The sequence below is a fragment of the Magnolia sinica genome, chromosome 1 (assembly GCF_029962835.1).
Source record: "Magnolia sinica isolate HGM2019 chromosome 1, MsV1, whole genome shotgun sequence".
Taxonomy (NCBI): domain Eukaryota; kingdom Viridiplantae; phylum Streptophyta; class Magnoliopsida; order Magnoliales; family Magnoliaceae; genus Magnolia; species Magnolia sinica.
In genome coordinates this window covers 131,040,510-131,052,589 of record NC_080573.1, presented here as the reverse complement: position 1 = coordinate 131,052,589, position 12,080 = coordinate 131,040,510, and the positions used below count along the sequence as shown (strand labels likewise).

The 12,080-nt window shown below is 39.2% G+C and overlaps 1 protein-coding gene and 8 non-coding genes across 10 annotated transcripts; all 9 read left to right on the top strand.

The window, feature by feature from the left end:
• The first annotated feature begins 1,423 nt into the window (after positions 1–1,423).
• Positions 1,424–11,505, top strand: LOC131217294 (small ribosomal subunit protein uS2-like). 2 transcript variants are annotated; one of them, XM_058212215.1, is made up of 5 exons: positions 1,424–1,600; positions 8,493–8,755; positions 8,840–9,037; positions 9,735–9,957; positions 11,238–11,505. In XM_058212215.1, the coding sequence occupies exons 1-5, from the start codon at positions 1,471–1,473 to the stop codon at positions 11,339–11,341; spliced, it is 918 nt and encodes a 305-aa protein (XP_058068198.1). In that variant the 5' UTR covers positions 1,424–1,470; the 3' UTR covers positions 11,342–11,505. The 2 variants fall into 2 exon arrangements, with proteins under 2 accessions (XP_058068198.1, XP_058068191.1); XM_058212208.1 differs by having other exon boundaries at positions 1,426–1,600; positions 11,235–11,505.
• Positions 2,833–2,980, top strand: LOC131223667 (small nucleolar RNA snoR2/U65). Its single transcript, XR_009160620.1, has one exon. It is a non-coding gene; the product is annotated as a small nucleolar RNA snoR2/U65 (small nucleolar RNA).
• Positions 3,783–3,935, top strand: LOC131223741 (small nucleolar RNA snoR2/U65). The gene has a single exon (XR_009160658.1). It is a non-coding gene; the product is annotated as a small nucleolar RNA snoR2/U65 (small nucleolar RNA).
• LOC131223758 (small nucleolar RNA snoR2/U65) lies at positions 4,793–4,943 on the top strand. Its single transcript, XR_009160662.1, has one exon. It is a non-coding gene; the product is annotated as a small nucleolar RNA snoR2/U65 (small nucleolar RNA).
• Positions 5,275–5,427, top strand: LOC131223730 (small nucleolar RNA snoR2/U65). The gene has a single exon (XR_009160655.1). It is a non-coding gene; the product is annotated as a small nucleolar RNA snoR2/U65 (small nucleolar RNA).
• On the top strand, positions 5,765–5,916 carry LOC131223696 (small nucleolar RNA snoR2/U65). The gene has a single exon (XR_009160631.1). It is a non-coding gene; the product is annotated as a small nucleolar RNA snoR2/U65 (small nucleolar RNA).
• Positions 6,215–6,366, top strand: LOC131223678 (small nucleolar RNA snoR2/U65). The gene has a single exon (XR_009160624.1). It is a non-coding gene; the product is annotated as a small nucleolar RNA snoR2/U65 (small nucleolar RNA).
• Positions 6,664–6,815, top strand: LOC131223709 (small nucleolar RNA snoR2/U65). Its single transcript, XR_009160641.1, has one exon. It is a non-coding gene; the product is annotated as a small nucleolar RNA snoR2/U65 (small nucleolar RNA).
• On the top strand, positions 7,785–7,938 carry LOC131223747 (small nucleolar RNA snoR2/U65). Its single transcript, XR_009160659.1, has one exon. It is a non-coding gene; the product is annotated as a small nucleolar RNA snoR2/U65 (small nucleolar RNA).
• Positions 11,506–12,080: the final 575 nt, after the last annotated feature.

Here is a 12,080-nt window from a genome sequence, read left to right as displayed (position 1 = left end):
AGTCTTGGATCCTACTCAATTTTTGCCTCAAGTTCTAAAATGATCTCAAAAACCGGATGGATGGGACGGATTTCTAACAAACATTACAGTAGGCCCCAGCTAAATTTCGAGTGCAGGAACTTCTTGCAAGAGGCTTTCGCAGGAAATCCGCGTCCACTTCCGTGGCAGGGGGAGTAGCCCATCCATTTCCGTACCATACGCCTGATATATAGCCGTAGATATACAGCTGTTGTAGATAGACGAGCGCCGACGCTCCTCAGCTATTCGAACGGTTCAAAGGAGATCAAAGTTACATGAGCCCTACAATAATGTATTTATTATATCAACACCGTTCATAAAATTTTTGAGATCATTTTAGAGCATCATTAAAAAAATGAATCATATCCAATACTCAAATGGACCACACCAAACATAGCAGCGGGATAATGATTTTCACCGTTAAAAAATTCGCAGTGCCCAGTATAACGTTTATTTTCCAATCTATTCATAAGGTCAAAAATATATGGATGAAGAGGAAAAGAAATTTTCATATTGATCTGAAACTTTTGTGACCCCAAAAGGATTGCAATGGTACACGTTCAATCCCACGCTGCTTTTTTCAGTGTGGTCCATTTTATCCTTGTATTGTCTTATTTTTCGGCTTAAGCCTTATGACGAGCTCACAAAAAGAATGTACGGTTTGGATATAACAAATACTTCATGATGGGACCCACAGAACTGGCTGACGTCAATACACCGGCCAATCCGCTTCCCAATCGCGTCCCCACAATCCGCTTCGAACGTCCTACCCCCGCCCGAACGGATTACCGTCCGGGCACGGCTATGTGGGGCCCACCGTGATGTAAGTGTTTTATTTAAGTTATTCATCATTTTTCTCGTATTATTTTAACATATAATTCTGTTGATGAAGCAGGTCCACAGCTCCGATGAACCACACCAAAGGATGCTGCAGTGATAATGACATCCACTGTTGAAATCTTTCTAAGGGCCACTGTGATGTTTTTTTACCATCCAACCTATTCATTAGGTCATGTAGAGGTGGATGAATGAAAACACAAATACCAGCTTATCAGAAACTTCTCTAGCTCCCAAGAAGTTTTTAACGGTGGACGTTCAATCCCCACCTTGTGGTCCAATTAATTTTTTAACCTACTTCTTTTTAAGATTCACACCGTAAATGATCCTAAAAAGTTGATGGACCGTGTGGATCAAACAAATAAATCATGATGGGGCATAAAGAAATTTTACGTGTTAAAAGTTGAGTTTTGTATTGCGCGAGGAAAAAATTTCCGCAAGCAAAATTGTTTTTTAATAGAAAATTGCGTTCACCGTTAAGCCAGACTTCTATCGCAGAAAGAATTGTGTGAAAAACACTTCTTCTGCGTTAACAACGCATTAACAAACACCACTGGACACGAACAGGCCACTAGTTTTTGTCTTTCTCATAGCTTTTTCTCAGAGCTTGCAGTCATGGCAGCGAAGAGCGGCTTATCCCAGAAGGAGGCGGATATACAGATGATGCTCGCTGCCGATGTTCATCTCGGCACTAAGAACTGCGATTTCCAAATGGAAAGATACGTCTTCAAGAGAAGGACCGACGGTCAGATACTCTTCAAATCTTCTCTCTTTGAATCTCGAACGTCTGTGTTTTCTACCATTGTTTATGCATCTGTTTGGATTGTCTTGTTTTCGTTGGGGTTTATGGATGAACATATGTAGTGGAAACTCAAATAATTTTCTTCTTAGTAGGAATAGGCACTTTCATGTAAATGTAGGGATTCGATTGTGATATAGAAATCAGTATTTGTTAGCATTGAGACGTGGAGATCGTTGTTTGGTTGATGGCGAGTTGTGTAATGCTCAATCGAACAAGCTTTGTTGGCCGTGCTGGTTATCGTGATTTGGGAGACACCCGAAAAGTATATGATATTTGACGATCGCAAGGATCTGACTAGGCATGTGTTTTTCTCCTCTAAATTCTTACCATTGGCTGTAAGTGTCTGTTTGCTATCCGCCAATAGGATATCTAGATAATCTGATTGGGGAGGTTTGCCCACTGGCCAAACCGCCTAGATGACTAAGACAGGTCCCACCAGTACTATTCATGAGTTGAACATAAATGCTGTATCTTTTGTTTGAACATCACATTTACGAGTTGTTTTATTCTGGTGAAGTATTTCGTTTCGTTTCACTTCCTTTTTTCACCTGAACCTGGTGTTGAGCACATGACTTAGGGAGGGAAATCAAATGCTCTAGATGTCCCTAGGCAATGGTCCGTCTAGGCAACTGAGGGAAATCGTGTGTCCAAAAGAAAATGTTCGGATATTGCAACATTGCCAACCCTTTCCATTTCATGATAACCCTGTAATAATTTTGCCCATGTCAGCTGATACAAGGGGATAAACTATAGAAGACTTTTTTATTTTTATTTTTTTTCCTTTTCTATTTTTTCGTTTTTACCCTAGAGGATGTTTTAAAACAAATTTAGACTTTATCCAGGTCAGTTTTGGATCAAAACACAAGCATGGTCCTATCATTTTGGCAAAAATCAGGAAAGTGGCAAACCATAAAACGAATTTGTTTCCATTATTTTATTGAATTTTAATGTAATGATCCATAATCCACTAAAGCATTCGTGTTATGTATCCGAATAGAGCCTAGTTGTCTGACAATCGACAGGCTGGCCGATAGACAACATTCTTTAAAAGATTTGATACACCATTGGATACAAGTTAGAAATGCACACATGGAAAAAAGATAGATTATTGTGTTTTGCATTTTTTATGGGATCTCTCTATAGCTTTCCTTCATTTTATGCTTTATTTTATTTATTGCCCAATGCCACATTGCCGGTAGCAAAATGGATTGCATTGACCGGCGATGCTACGATTGGGCACAAAGCAAATACCAATTTCGCAGGTTGATAGGAACCTGTGGGTCTCTAGTTTTATCCATGGAGCCAGTTTCTGCGATTACACCTCATTTCTTCTTCTTTAAATATAAAAAAAAATAATTTAAAAACTTATTTGATTCATTTAAAAAAAGAAAAGAAAAGAAAAGGCAAACGAAAGGAAGAAAAGAAAGAAGAAGCTGATTGGACCTGTTGTCCTCACATTCTAAATTAGTACATTATGTTGGCTTTCAGATTGGATGTGGACCCCATAGTTCAATCTGACCCTTGATTTGGTCCATATCTTCACTCAGGACCTGCGATTCGGCCTGGAACATCAATCAGACGAGATGTCCTTCGGCAATCGGCTGTCTCCTGCATCAGGTTCCACCATGGGTTGGGGGGGCCTCAGGGCTACAGGGTGATATGACTATAAAAGTATAGAGGCCTTGTTTCTTTTCTCTCTCTCATTTGTCTCATTTTTCCATTTGTTCTTCATTTCTACAATAGAGGATGTTTTAAAACTCGTTTTAGACTAGATCCAGCCCTACTTTTTGGATGAAAACACATGACTCGAGTACAGTTCGACCATCTTGGTAAATTTTAGTAAAGGGTCAATCCATTAGGTTTTTTTCTCCATTCCCATCTTTTGTTGCATTTCATTACAATGGACCATAGTCCACCAAACCGTCCTTGATCTTTCTTCGATTAAGGCCTAGTTGTTTGACTTTCAACTACTTGTCCAATAGACAAGATTTTTTAAAAGATCTGATACACCATTGTTTCCATGCTAGAAACACGCATACACAGAAAAAGACAGATTACAATGTTTTGCATTTTTTAAGGGATCTCTCTATCGCTTTCCTTCATTTTTATGCTTTATTTTATTTATCGCCTGATGCCACGTCCCCGGTAGCAGAGAAAATGGATTGCATTGATGGGCGATGCTACAATTAGGCGCAGAACAAATACTAGTATCGCATGTTGATCGGAACCTGTGGGTCTCTAGTTTTATCCATGGAGCCGTTTTGCTGCGATTACACCTCGTTTCTCTCTCTCTTTTCAACTTATGTAACTTGTCAAAAAATAAAAAAGAAGGAAGAAAAGAAAGAAGAAGCCAGTTGGACTCGTGGGCATCACATTCTAAATTAGTTAATTGTGTTATCTTTTGGATTAGATGTGGATCCATAGTTCAATCTGACCCTTGATATTTGGTTCAAATCTTCAATCAAGACCCACGATTTGCTCTAGAACCTCAATCAAACAGATGCATTTGGATGTCCTTCGGCAATCAATTGTTGCCTGCATCAGGCTCCACCATGGATCCAGGCCTCAGGGTTACAGGGCGATATTACTGTAAAAGAATAGATGCCTCTTTCTTGACCTTTTTTTTCCCCCTCATTTGTCTCATTTTCCCATTTGTTCTTCATTGCTACCATGGAGGATGTTTTAAAACTCATTTTACACTAGACTTTTGGGTTGAAAACACATGACAAAAGCACAATTGATAATGTTGGTAAATTTTAGAAAAATAGCAAACCATCAGTTTTTTCCCCACTTCAAACATTTTGTTGCCTTCCATTGCAATGGTCCATAGTCCACCAAATATTTCTTGATCTTCATTCGATTAGAGCCTATTTGTCTGACTTTCAACAGGTTGACCAATAGACTGCATTCTTTAAAAGATCTGATGCATCATTCGATCTTTAAAAGATCTGATGCACCATTCGATCCATGTTAGAAACACACATCCACAAAAAAATAAAAAAATAAAAAATAAAAAATAAAAAGAAGAAGAAGAAGAAGAAGAAGAAGAAGAAGAAAAATTATGGTGTTGTGCAATTTGTTTTCAAAGGATCTCTCTATAGCTTTCCTTCATTTTTACACCTTATTTTATTTTTCACCCAATGCCATGTTCCCTGTAGCAGAGAAGGTGGATTGCATTGACTGGTGATGCTGCGATCCGAGGCACATCAAATACTAGTTTCACATGGTGATAGGAACCTGTGGGTCTCTAGTTTTATCCATGGAGCCATTTGCTGCGATTACACTTCATTTATTTTTTTCAACTTGCGTAACTCGTTAAAAAATAAAAGAAAGAAAAGAAAGAAGAAGGTTGTTGGGCTCGAGGGCCTCACATTCTATATTAGTTAATGTTGTTGGCTTTATTGGATATGTGGGCTCCATAGTTCAATCTAACTATTGATTTTTATCCAGATCTTCAAACAGGACCTTTGATTTTGTCTAGAACCTCAATCAGACATGCATGTGGATCCATATTAGAAATACACAAATAGAAAAAAGATAGATTATGGTGTTTTCATTTTTTCCTCTGAGGGATCTCTCTATAGCTTTCCTTCATTTCTATGCTTTATTTTATTTATCGCCTGATGCCAAGTCGCCTGTAGCAGAGAAAATGGATTGCATTGACCGGCAATGCTACGATCGGGCATAGAGCAAATTCTAGTTTCGCATGTTGATAGGAACCTGTGGGTCTCTAGTTTTTATCCATGGAGCTGTTTGATGTGATTACACCTCGTTTCTTCTTCTTTTTTCAACTTATGTAACTTGTTAGAAAAAGAAAAGAAAAGAAAGAAGAAGCTGGTTGGACTCTTGCGCCTCACATTCTAAGTTAGTTATTTATGTTGACTTTTGGATTGGATATGTGAGCTCCATAGTTCAATCTAACCATTAATTTGGTCCAGATCTTCAATCAGGACCCATGATTTGCTCTGGAACCTCAATCAGTCGGATGCATGTGCATCCATGTTAGACACACAAACAGAAAAGAAGATAGATTATGGTGTTTTGCGTTTTTCTCTTTGAGGGATCTCTCTAAAGCTTTCCTTCATTTCTATGCTTTATTTTATTTATCGCCTGATGCCACGTCGCCAGTAGCGGAGAAAATGGATTGCATTGACTGGCGATGCTAAGATTGGGCGCAGAGCAAGTGCTAGTTTCGCATGTTGATAGGAACCTGTGGGTCTCTAGTTTTATCCATGGAGCCGTTTGTTGCGATTACACCTCGTTTCTTTTTCTTGTTCTTTTTTCAACTAATGCACTCATCAAAAATAAATAAAAAATGAAATGAAATGAAAGAAGCAGCTGGTTGGATTTGTGGGCCTTACATTCTACACTAGTTCATTATGCCATAGGTTGATCAAACCATGGATGTGGTCCAGAACTTCAATCAGACAAATGCATGTCTATCGATGTTAGAAACACACATAAACAGAAAAAAAAGATAGATTATGGTGTTTTGCATTTTCCTTTTGAGCGATATCTCTATACCTTTTCTTCATTTCTATGGTTTATTTCTTTTATCGCCCGATGCCACGTTGCCAGTAGCAGAGATAATGGATTGCATTGACTGGCGATGCTACGATTGGGCGCAAAGCAAATACTAGTTTCGCATGTTGATAGGAACCTGTGGGTCTCTAGTTTTATCCATGGAGCCGTTTGCTGCGATTACTCCTCATTTCTTTTTCTAGTTCTTTTTTCAACTAATGCACTCGTAAAATAAAAAATAAAAATGAAATGAAATGAAATGAAAGAAGCAGCTGGTTGGATTTGTGGGCCTTACATTCTACACTTGTTCATTATGGCATAGTTTGATCAAACCATTGATTTGGTGCAGAACTTCAATGAGACGGATGCATGTCTATCGATGGTTGAAACACACATAAACAGAAAAAAAGATAGATTATGTTGTTTTGCATTTTCCTATTGAGCGATATCTCTATACCTTCATTTCTATGCTTTATTTCTTTTATCGCCCGATGCCACGTTGCCAGTAGCAGAGTTAATGGATTGCGTTGACTGGCGATGCTACGATTGGGCACAGAGCAAATACTAGTTTCGCATGTTGATAGGTACCTGTGGGTCTCTAGTTTCATCCATGGAGCCGTTTGCTGCAATTACACCTTGTTTCTTTCTTTTCAACTTATGTAACTTGACAAAAAATGAAAAAGAAAGAAGAAGAAGAAGCTTGTTGGACTCGTGGGCCTCACATTCTAAATTAGTTAATTATGTTGGCTTTCTGATTGGATATGTGGGCTCCATAGTTCAATATGACCCTTGATTTGGTCTGGAACCTCAATCAGACAGATGCATGTGGATGTCCTTCGGCAATTGGCTGTCTCCTGCATCAGGCTCTACCATGAGTCCGGGCCTCAGGTGCTACAGGGTGTTGTGACCATAAAAGTGTAGAGGCCTCTTTTCTTTTCCTTTTTTTTTTCTCGTTTGCCTCATTTTTCCATTTATTCGTCATTACTGTCATAGTGGATGTTTTAAAACCCATTTTAGACTATATCCAGGCTTACTTTTGGGATGAAAACATACAACTCAAGCACAGTTGGATCATCTTGGTAAATTTTAGATAAATGGCAAACCAATAGTTTTTTTAATTTCAATCATTTTGTTGCCTTTCATTGCAATGGGACATAGTCCCCCAAACATTGCTCGATCTTTATTCGATTAGACCCTAGTTGTCTGACTTTCAATAGGTTGGCGAATAGACAACATGCTTTTAAAGATCTGATGCACCATTGGATCCATGTTTTCAATCTAACCCTTGCCAGTAGCAGAGATCTGTCTATAGCAATAAAAGAAAAGAAAGAAGAAGCTGGATGGACTTGTACTCCTCGCATTCTAAATTAGTTCATTATGTTGTCTTTCGGATTGGATATGTGGGCTCCATAGTTCAATCTAACCCTTGATTTGGTCCAGATCTTCAAACAGGACCTGTGATTTGGTCTGGAACCTCAATCAGACAAATGCATGTGGATCCATGTTAGAAACACATATAAACAGAAAAAAGATAGATTATGGTGTTTTGCATTTTCCTTTTGAGTGATATCTCTATACCTTCATTTCTATGCTTTATTTCTTTTATCGCCCAATGCCACGTTGCCAGTTGCAGAGATAATGGATTGCATTGACCGGCGATGCTATGATTGGGCACGCAGAGCAAATATTAGTTTCACATGTTTATAGGAACCATTGGGTCTCTAGTTTTTTCCATGGAGCCGTTTGCTGTGATTACACCTCGTTTCTTTTTTTCAACTCACATAAATTTCAAAAAAGAAAAAGAAAGAATTAAAAGAAATGAAAGAAGAAACTGGTTGGACTAGCCTATTTAGTAGGGGAATTATCTATCCTGTTTTTGCTTTGTATCTTTGTTTTCTTTTAATGAAATTTCTCAACAATTACAAAAAAATGTGACAAATATAACCTATATTTTGAAATTATAGTGATGTTTTCCTGGTGTTTTGAAAATGAGATTTGTCATATTGCAATCAATTAGTAAGCCAATAAAGGAGCATTGACCAACACTTTCTTGCTTTTGTATTAAACAAAGGATATTAATTTTTAACACGTAACCTTCCAACAAAACTACAGTACTTTCTCTTCTTCTCTCCATCTCCCATTCTAATTGCTCTACCCTCTTTCTCAGGCACCTATTTTTTTGTGACAAATGTGGTTACATCCTAGCTGCTAGGCCACAAGACTAGATCCTTTGTTTCTTCATGATGCTAACCAGTAACTCTAATGTATTTAACCCTTACATTTACCATTTTGTTTATCCTTTCTTCTTTCTCAGGTATTTATATCATTAATCTTGGCAAGACATGGGAGAAACTGCAACTTGCTGCAAGGGTTATTGTTGCCATTGAAAACCCTCAAGACATCATTGTCCAATCTGCTAGGCCTTATGGTCAGCGAGCTGTTTTGAAATTTGCACAGTACACTGGAGCTCATCCAATTGCAGGGCGGCACACTCCAGGAACCTTCACAAATCAGCTCCAAACTTCATTCAACGAGCCTCGTCTCCTCATTCTTACTGACCCTAGAACAGATCATCAGGTGCATGCTTCTGTAGATTATACACAGCTTATGCTTTCTGCTCGATCACCTATTACTTATATTTACTGCTGTTTCATTTGACAGCCAATCAAGGAGGCTGCTCTCGGAAACATCCCGACAATTGCTTTCTGTGATACTGATTCACCGATGCGGTATGTGGATATTGGCATTCCTGCCAACAACAAAGGGAAGCACAGCATCGGCTGTCTTTTTTGGTTGCTAGCACGTATGGTTCTGCAGATGCGAGGCACTATTCTTCCTGGACATAAGTGGGAAGTAATGGTAAGTACCAGCAGAAATATTTCTAACTATAGCCGGGATTTGTTCCATTCCAGTATATTTCTATTATGTATGTGTCTTATCCATGCTATTCATTTGTTTTACCTGCTCATTTTAGGGCATGAGCCCCAAAACGAGGCAGATTTGAAGCTAAGTGGACCACACCAGAGTAAACAGGGGGGATTGAATGCCTACCATTGAAACCTAGTGCGGGCCACAAGTTTTTGGATCAAGCTGTTATTTTATCCTTCATCCATGTCTGCATGACCATTGGCCCACAACCCTGTGGACCTATCCTTAGGAAGGTTTTGGTTTTGAATGGTGGACTATGGACGTCATCGTCTCCCCTTTTTTCTATGGTGTGGTCCACATTGGGGTCATGCCCTAAAATGAGATGGTAAAATGGATGGACGGCGTGGATCAGACACGTACATTGTTGTGGCATCCGCAGATTTTACCACTGTGCAATTCTCATCCATTTCATGCATGCAAGCAAGCATGGTTTTCGAGGCATGTTTAAGAGGGGTATTTCCTTCTCTTCCAAATTCCACTTAAAAGTAATTATTATTCATTTACACGTATTTACAGTGCAATTCTTAAAAACCAACAGGCCCTTAGGGTAGTGGTTGTTTTCAACTGTTGGTCTGCCAGAAATGGCCTGCTCTTGTATTAATGAACTTGCTATGCTGACTATATACAGGTTGACTTGTTCTTCTACCGGGATCCAGAGGAAGCCAAGGAGCAGGAAGAAGAGGAAGTTGCTGCAGCCCCTGACTTTGGAGCTATAGATTATCCTACAGCAGCACTTGGTCTTCAAGGGGACGAGTGGCCTGCTCAGATCGCCGATGCTCAGTTGAGTGGGGCTGTTGCTGTTGTTCCTCCTATTCCTTCAATTCCTGCAGCCGACTGGAATGGAGCTTCAGGTCAGTATAATGCAACTAAGCACGTTATGGTTTTCACAAAAGAAAACAGAAAACATGCTTTACCGTGTGCAAATTTGCTCATGAAAACATTGAACTTTGCTGACCAAATATTCCCCTATATGGGACCAACCTTCCTGTAGAATATTTGGCCTTTTAGGGGCCTGTTTGGCAGTGGGCTTAAGAGGATTAAGTGGGATGAACTTGCCTTTGGTTCCATGGAAATTGTGGGATATCCACTACATCTGTGGGCCCCAAATTGATGCACATGTTTTATTCATGCACTCCATCCATATGCATCCTTTACACATGACATCCAAGCTTTATATGTGCGCAAGTGACTGGCATCAGTTGTGAATCTAGTTTGTTGGTTGCAATTCCATAGTCCTCCAAACAGGGTTTTTGCATAATCTGGTATTTTTGCCTAAGGACACCATGGTATTTCCAGACACGCAATTATTGTGCAGTAATGGTGTTAATCCCATCTGATGCAATTCCATACCATTTAATTCCCCAGAGCCTGGACCAAACAGGCCCTAGCTAAATGGAAATGGGTGCTGCAGTTCATGGACCATTCACAGTTGATGTTGTCGATGGCTTGGATGGCAAACAACGGGTCCCAATTAAACATACTAAAGTGTGAATGGTACTCTACAATCAAGCAGTACCATTGAACAGCCGGAACTTTTTATAATACTTCCAGTTTTCAAGACATTAGCTGAAATTATGAGTTGCATGCAGTCATCCCACGCGAATGCAAACAAATACATGTGCATTCTTTGTTAGTTTTCTGTCTCACATGTATTTTGCAAGCATGTTTCTGATTTACATCACTTCACAGTGCTCTACTGCATCTGTAGCTACATTGACATCCTCAGTTACCTGAGAAAAACTTAGATACTCTGGCAGTGAGATTGTTGATATGCTCTTTAAATTACTAAGAAATTGCAGGCATGGAACACAATCAATTCAAATTGAACTGTACCAGTTAGATGTATTATGACTCAAAATTAGGCTTACTTGGGTATCTCACTATTGGATTGGTAGGCATTGTTGGACCATTAAAGCTGAAACTAAGAGATATCTACTGGTCCTATTTCAGCGAATATGTTTCCACCAATTAGATGTTTGGATTGTCCACCAGATCTGATTTTTGGAATATGACTTAGTGACAGTGGTTTCCACAATGTAGTCTGTTTAATCCTAGTTGATGTATGCCACGTGTTTAATCCTAGTTGATGTTTGCCATGTGTACAATCTCACTGACACCTGTGAAACAGCAGTTCCTGTATCAGCTGATGGATGGGATGCAGCTGCTGCTCCTGCACCAATTGCTGCCCCTGGGCTGGTTCTTGCTCCTCAACCTGCAGCCCCAAGTTGGGAATAAACTCTCATGGATCAATCAACAAGCATCTCTCTTGTGAGAAGGTAAAATGCTTCTCCGGTTTCTTCTGGATCAGTTTTGTAGGTTAAAGTATTATGTTGGGCTATCAAATGGTTTTTGCCAGAATTGTTAAAGACTGAGTGATTAATGATGCGTCTTTTAATTTAGATTTGTTTCTTGGGAGATCTGTTGATCACCCTTTTATTTTGACAAAACATTCTTTTTTTAAAAATGATTATACAATTTATTTTAAAATATTTTTTTTTCACTGTGGGATGAATTAACGAAAGCAGGAAAGGGGGATGATAAAGAACAAACTCTTCTCCTGACAGCCCCTTGTGATTGTGAACGGATTTCCTTTGGAAATTGTATTTCGTGCTGTTATGCTGAGTTGGCCTCGAAATGCATGTTCTTGTACTGTGGTTCGTTGAGGGCATGGTCCGTATATCAAATTGCCCATGAGGCTTTTGGTCTGGATCATCTAAGCATAGGACCTACTTGTACAAATCCAAAACAGAGGATACAAATGTATATTACGCTGTCAGTTATCTGTTTGGACAACTAAATCATGCATTCCTGTGCTTTTCAAATTCCAAATGATGGTGATCATGTTGACAACAATAAATAAAGAATCACGTCGTTTGACATGATAATTACATACATGGCCTCGAGTCGAACTGGTTGGACCACAGGTTAATGTCTATAACCATTGGATAACTTGTTCAGTGCATTGTACATCCAA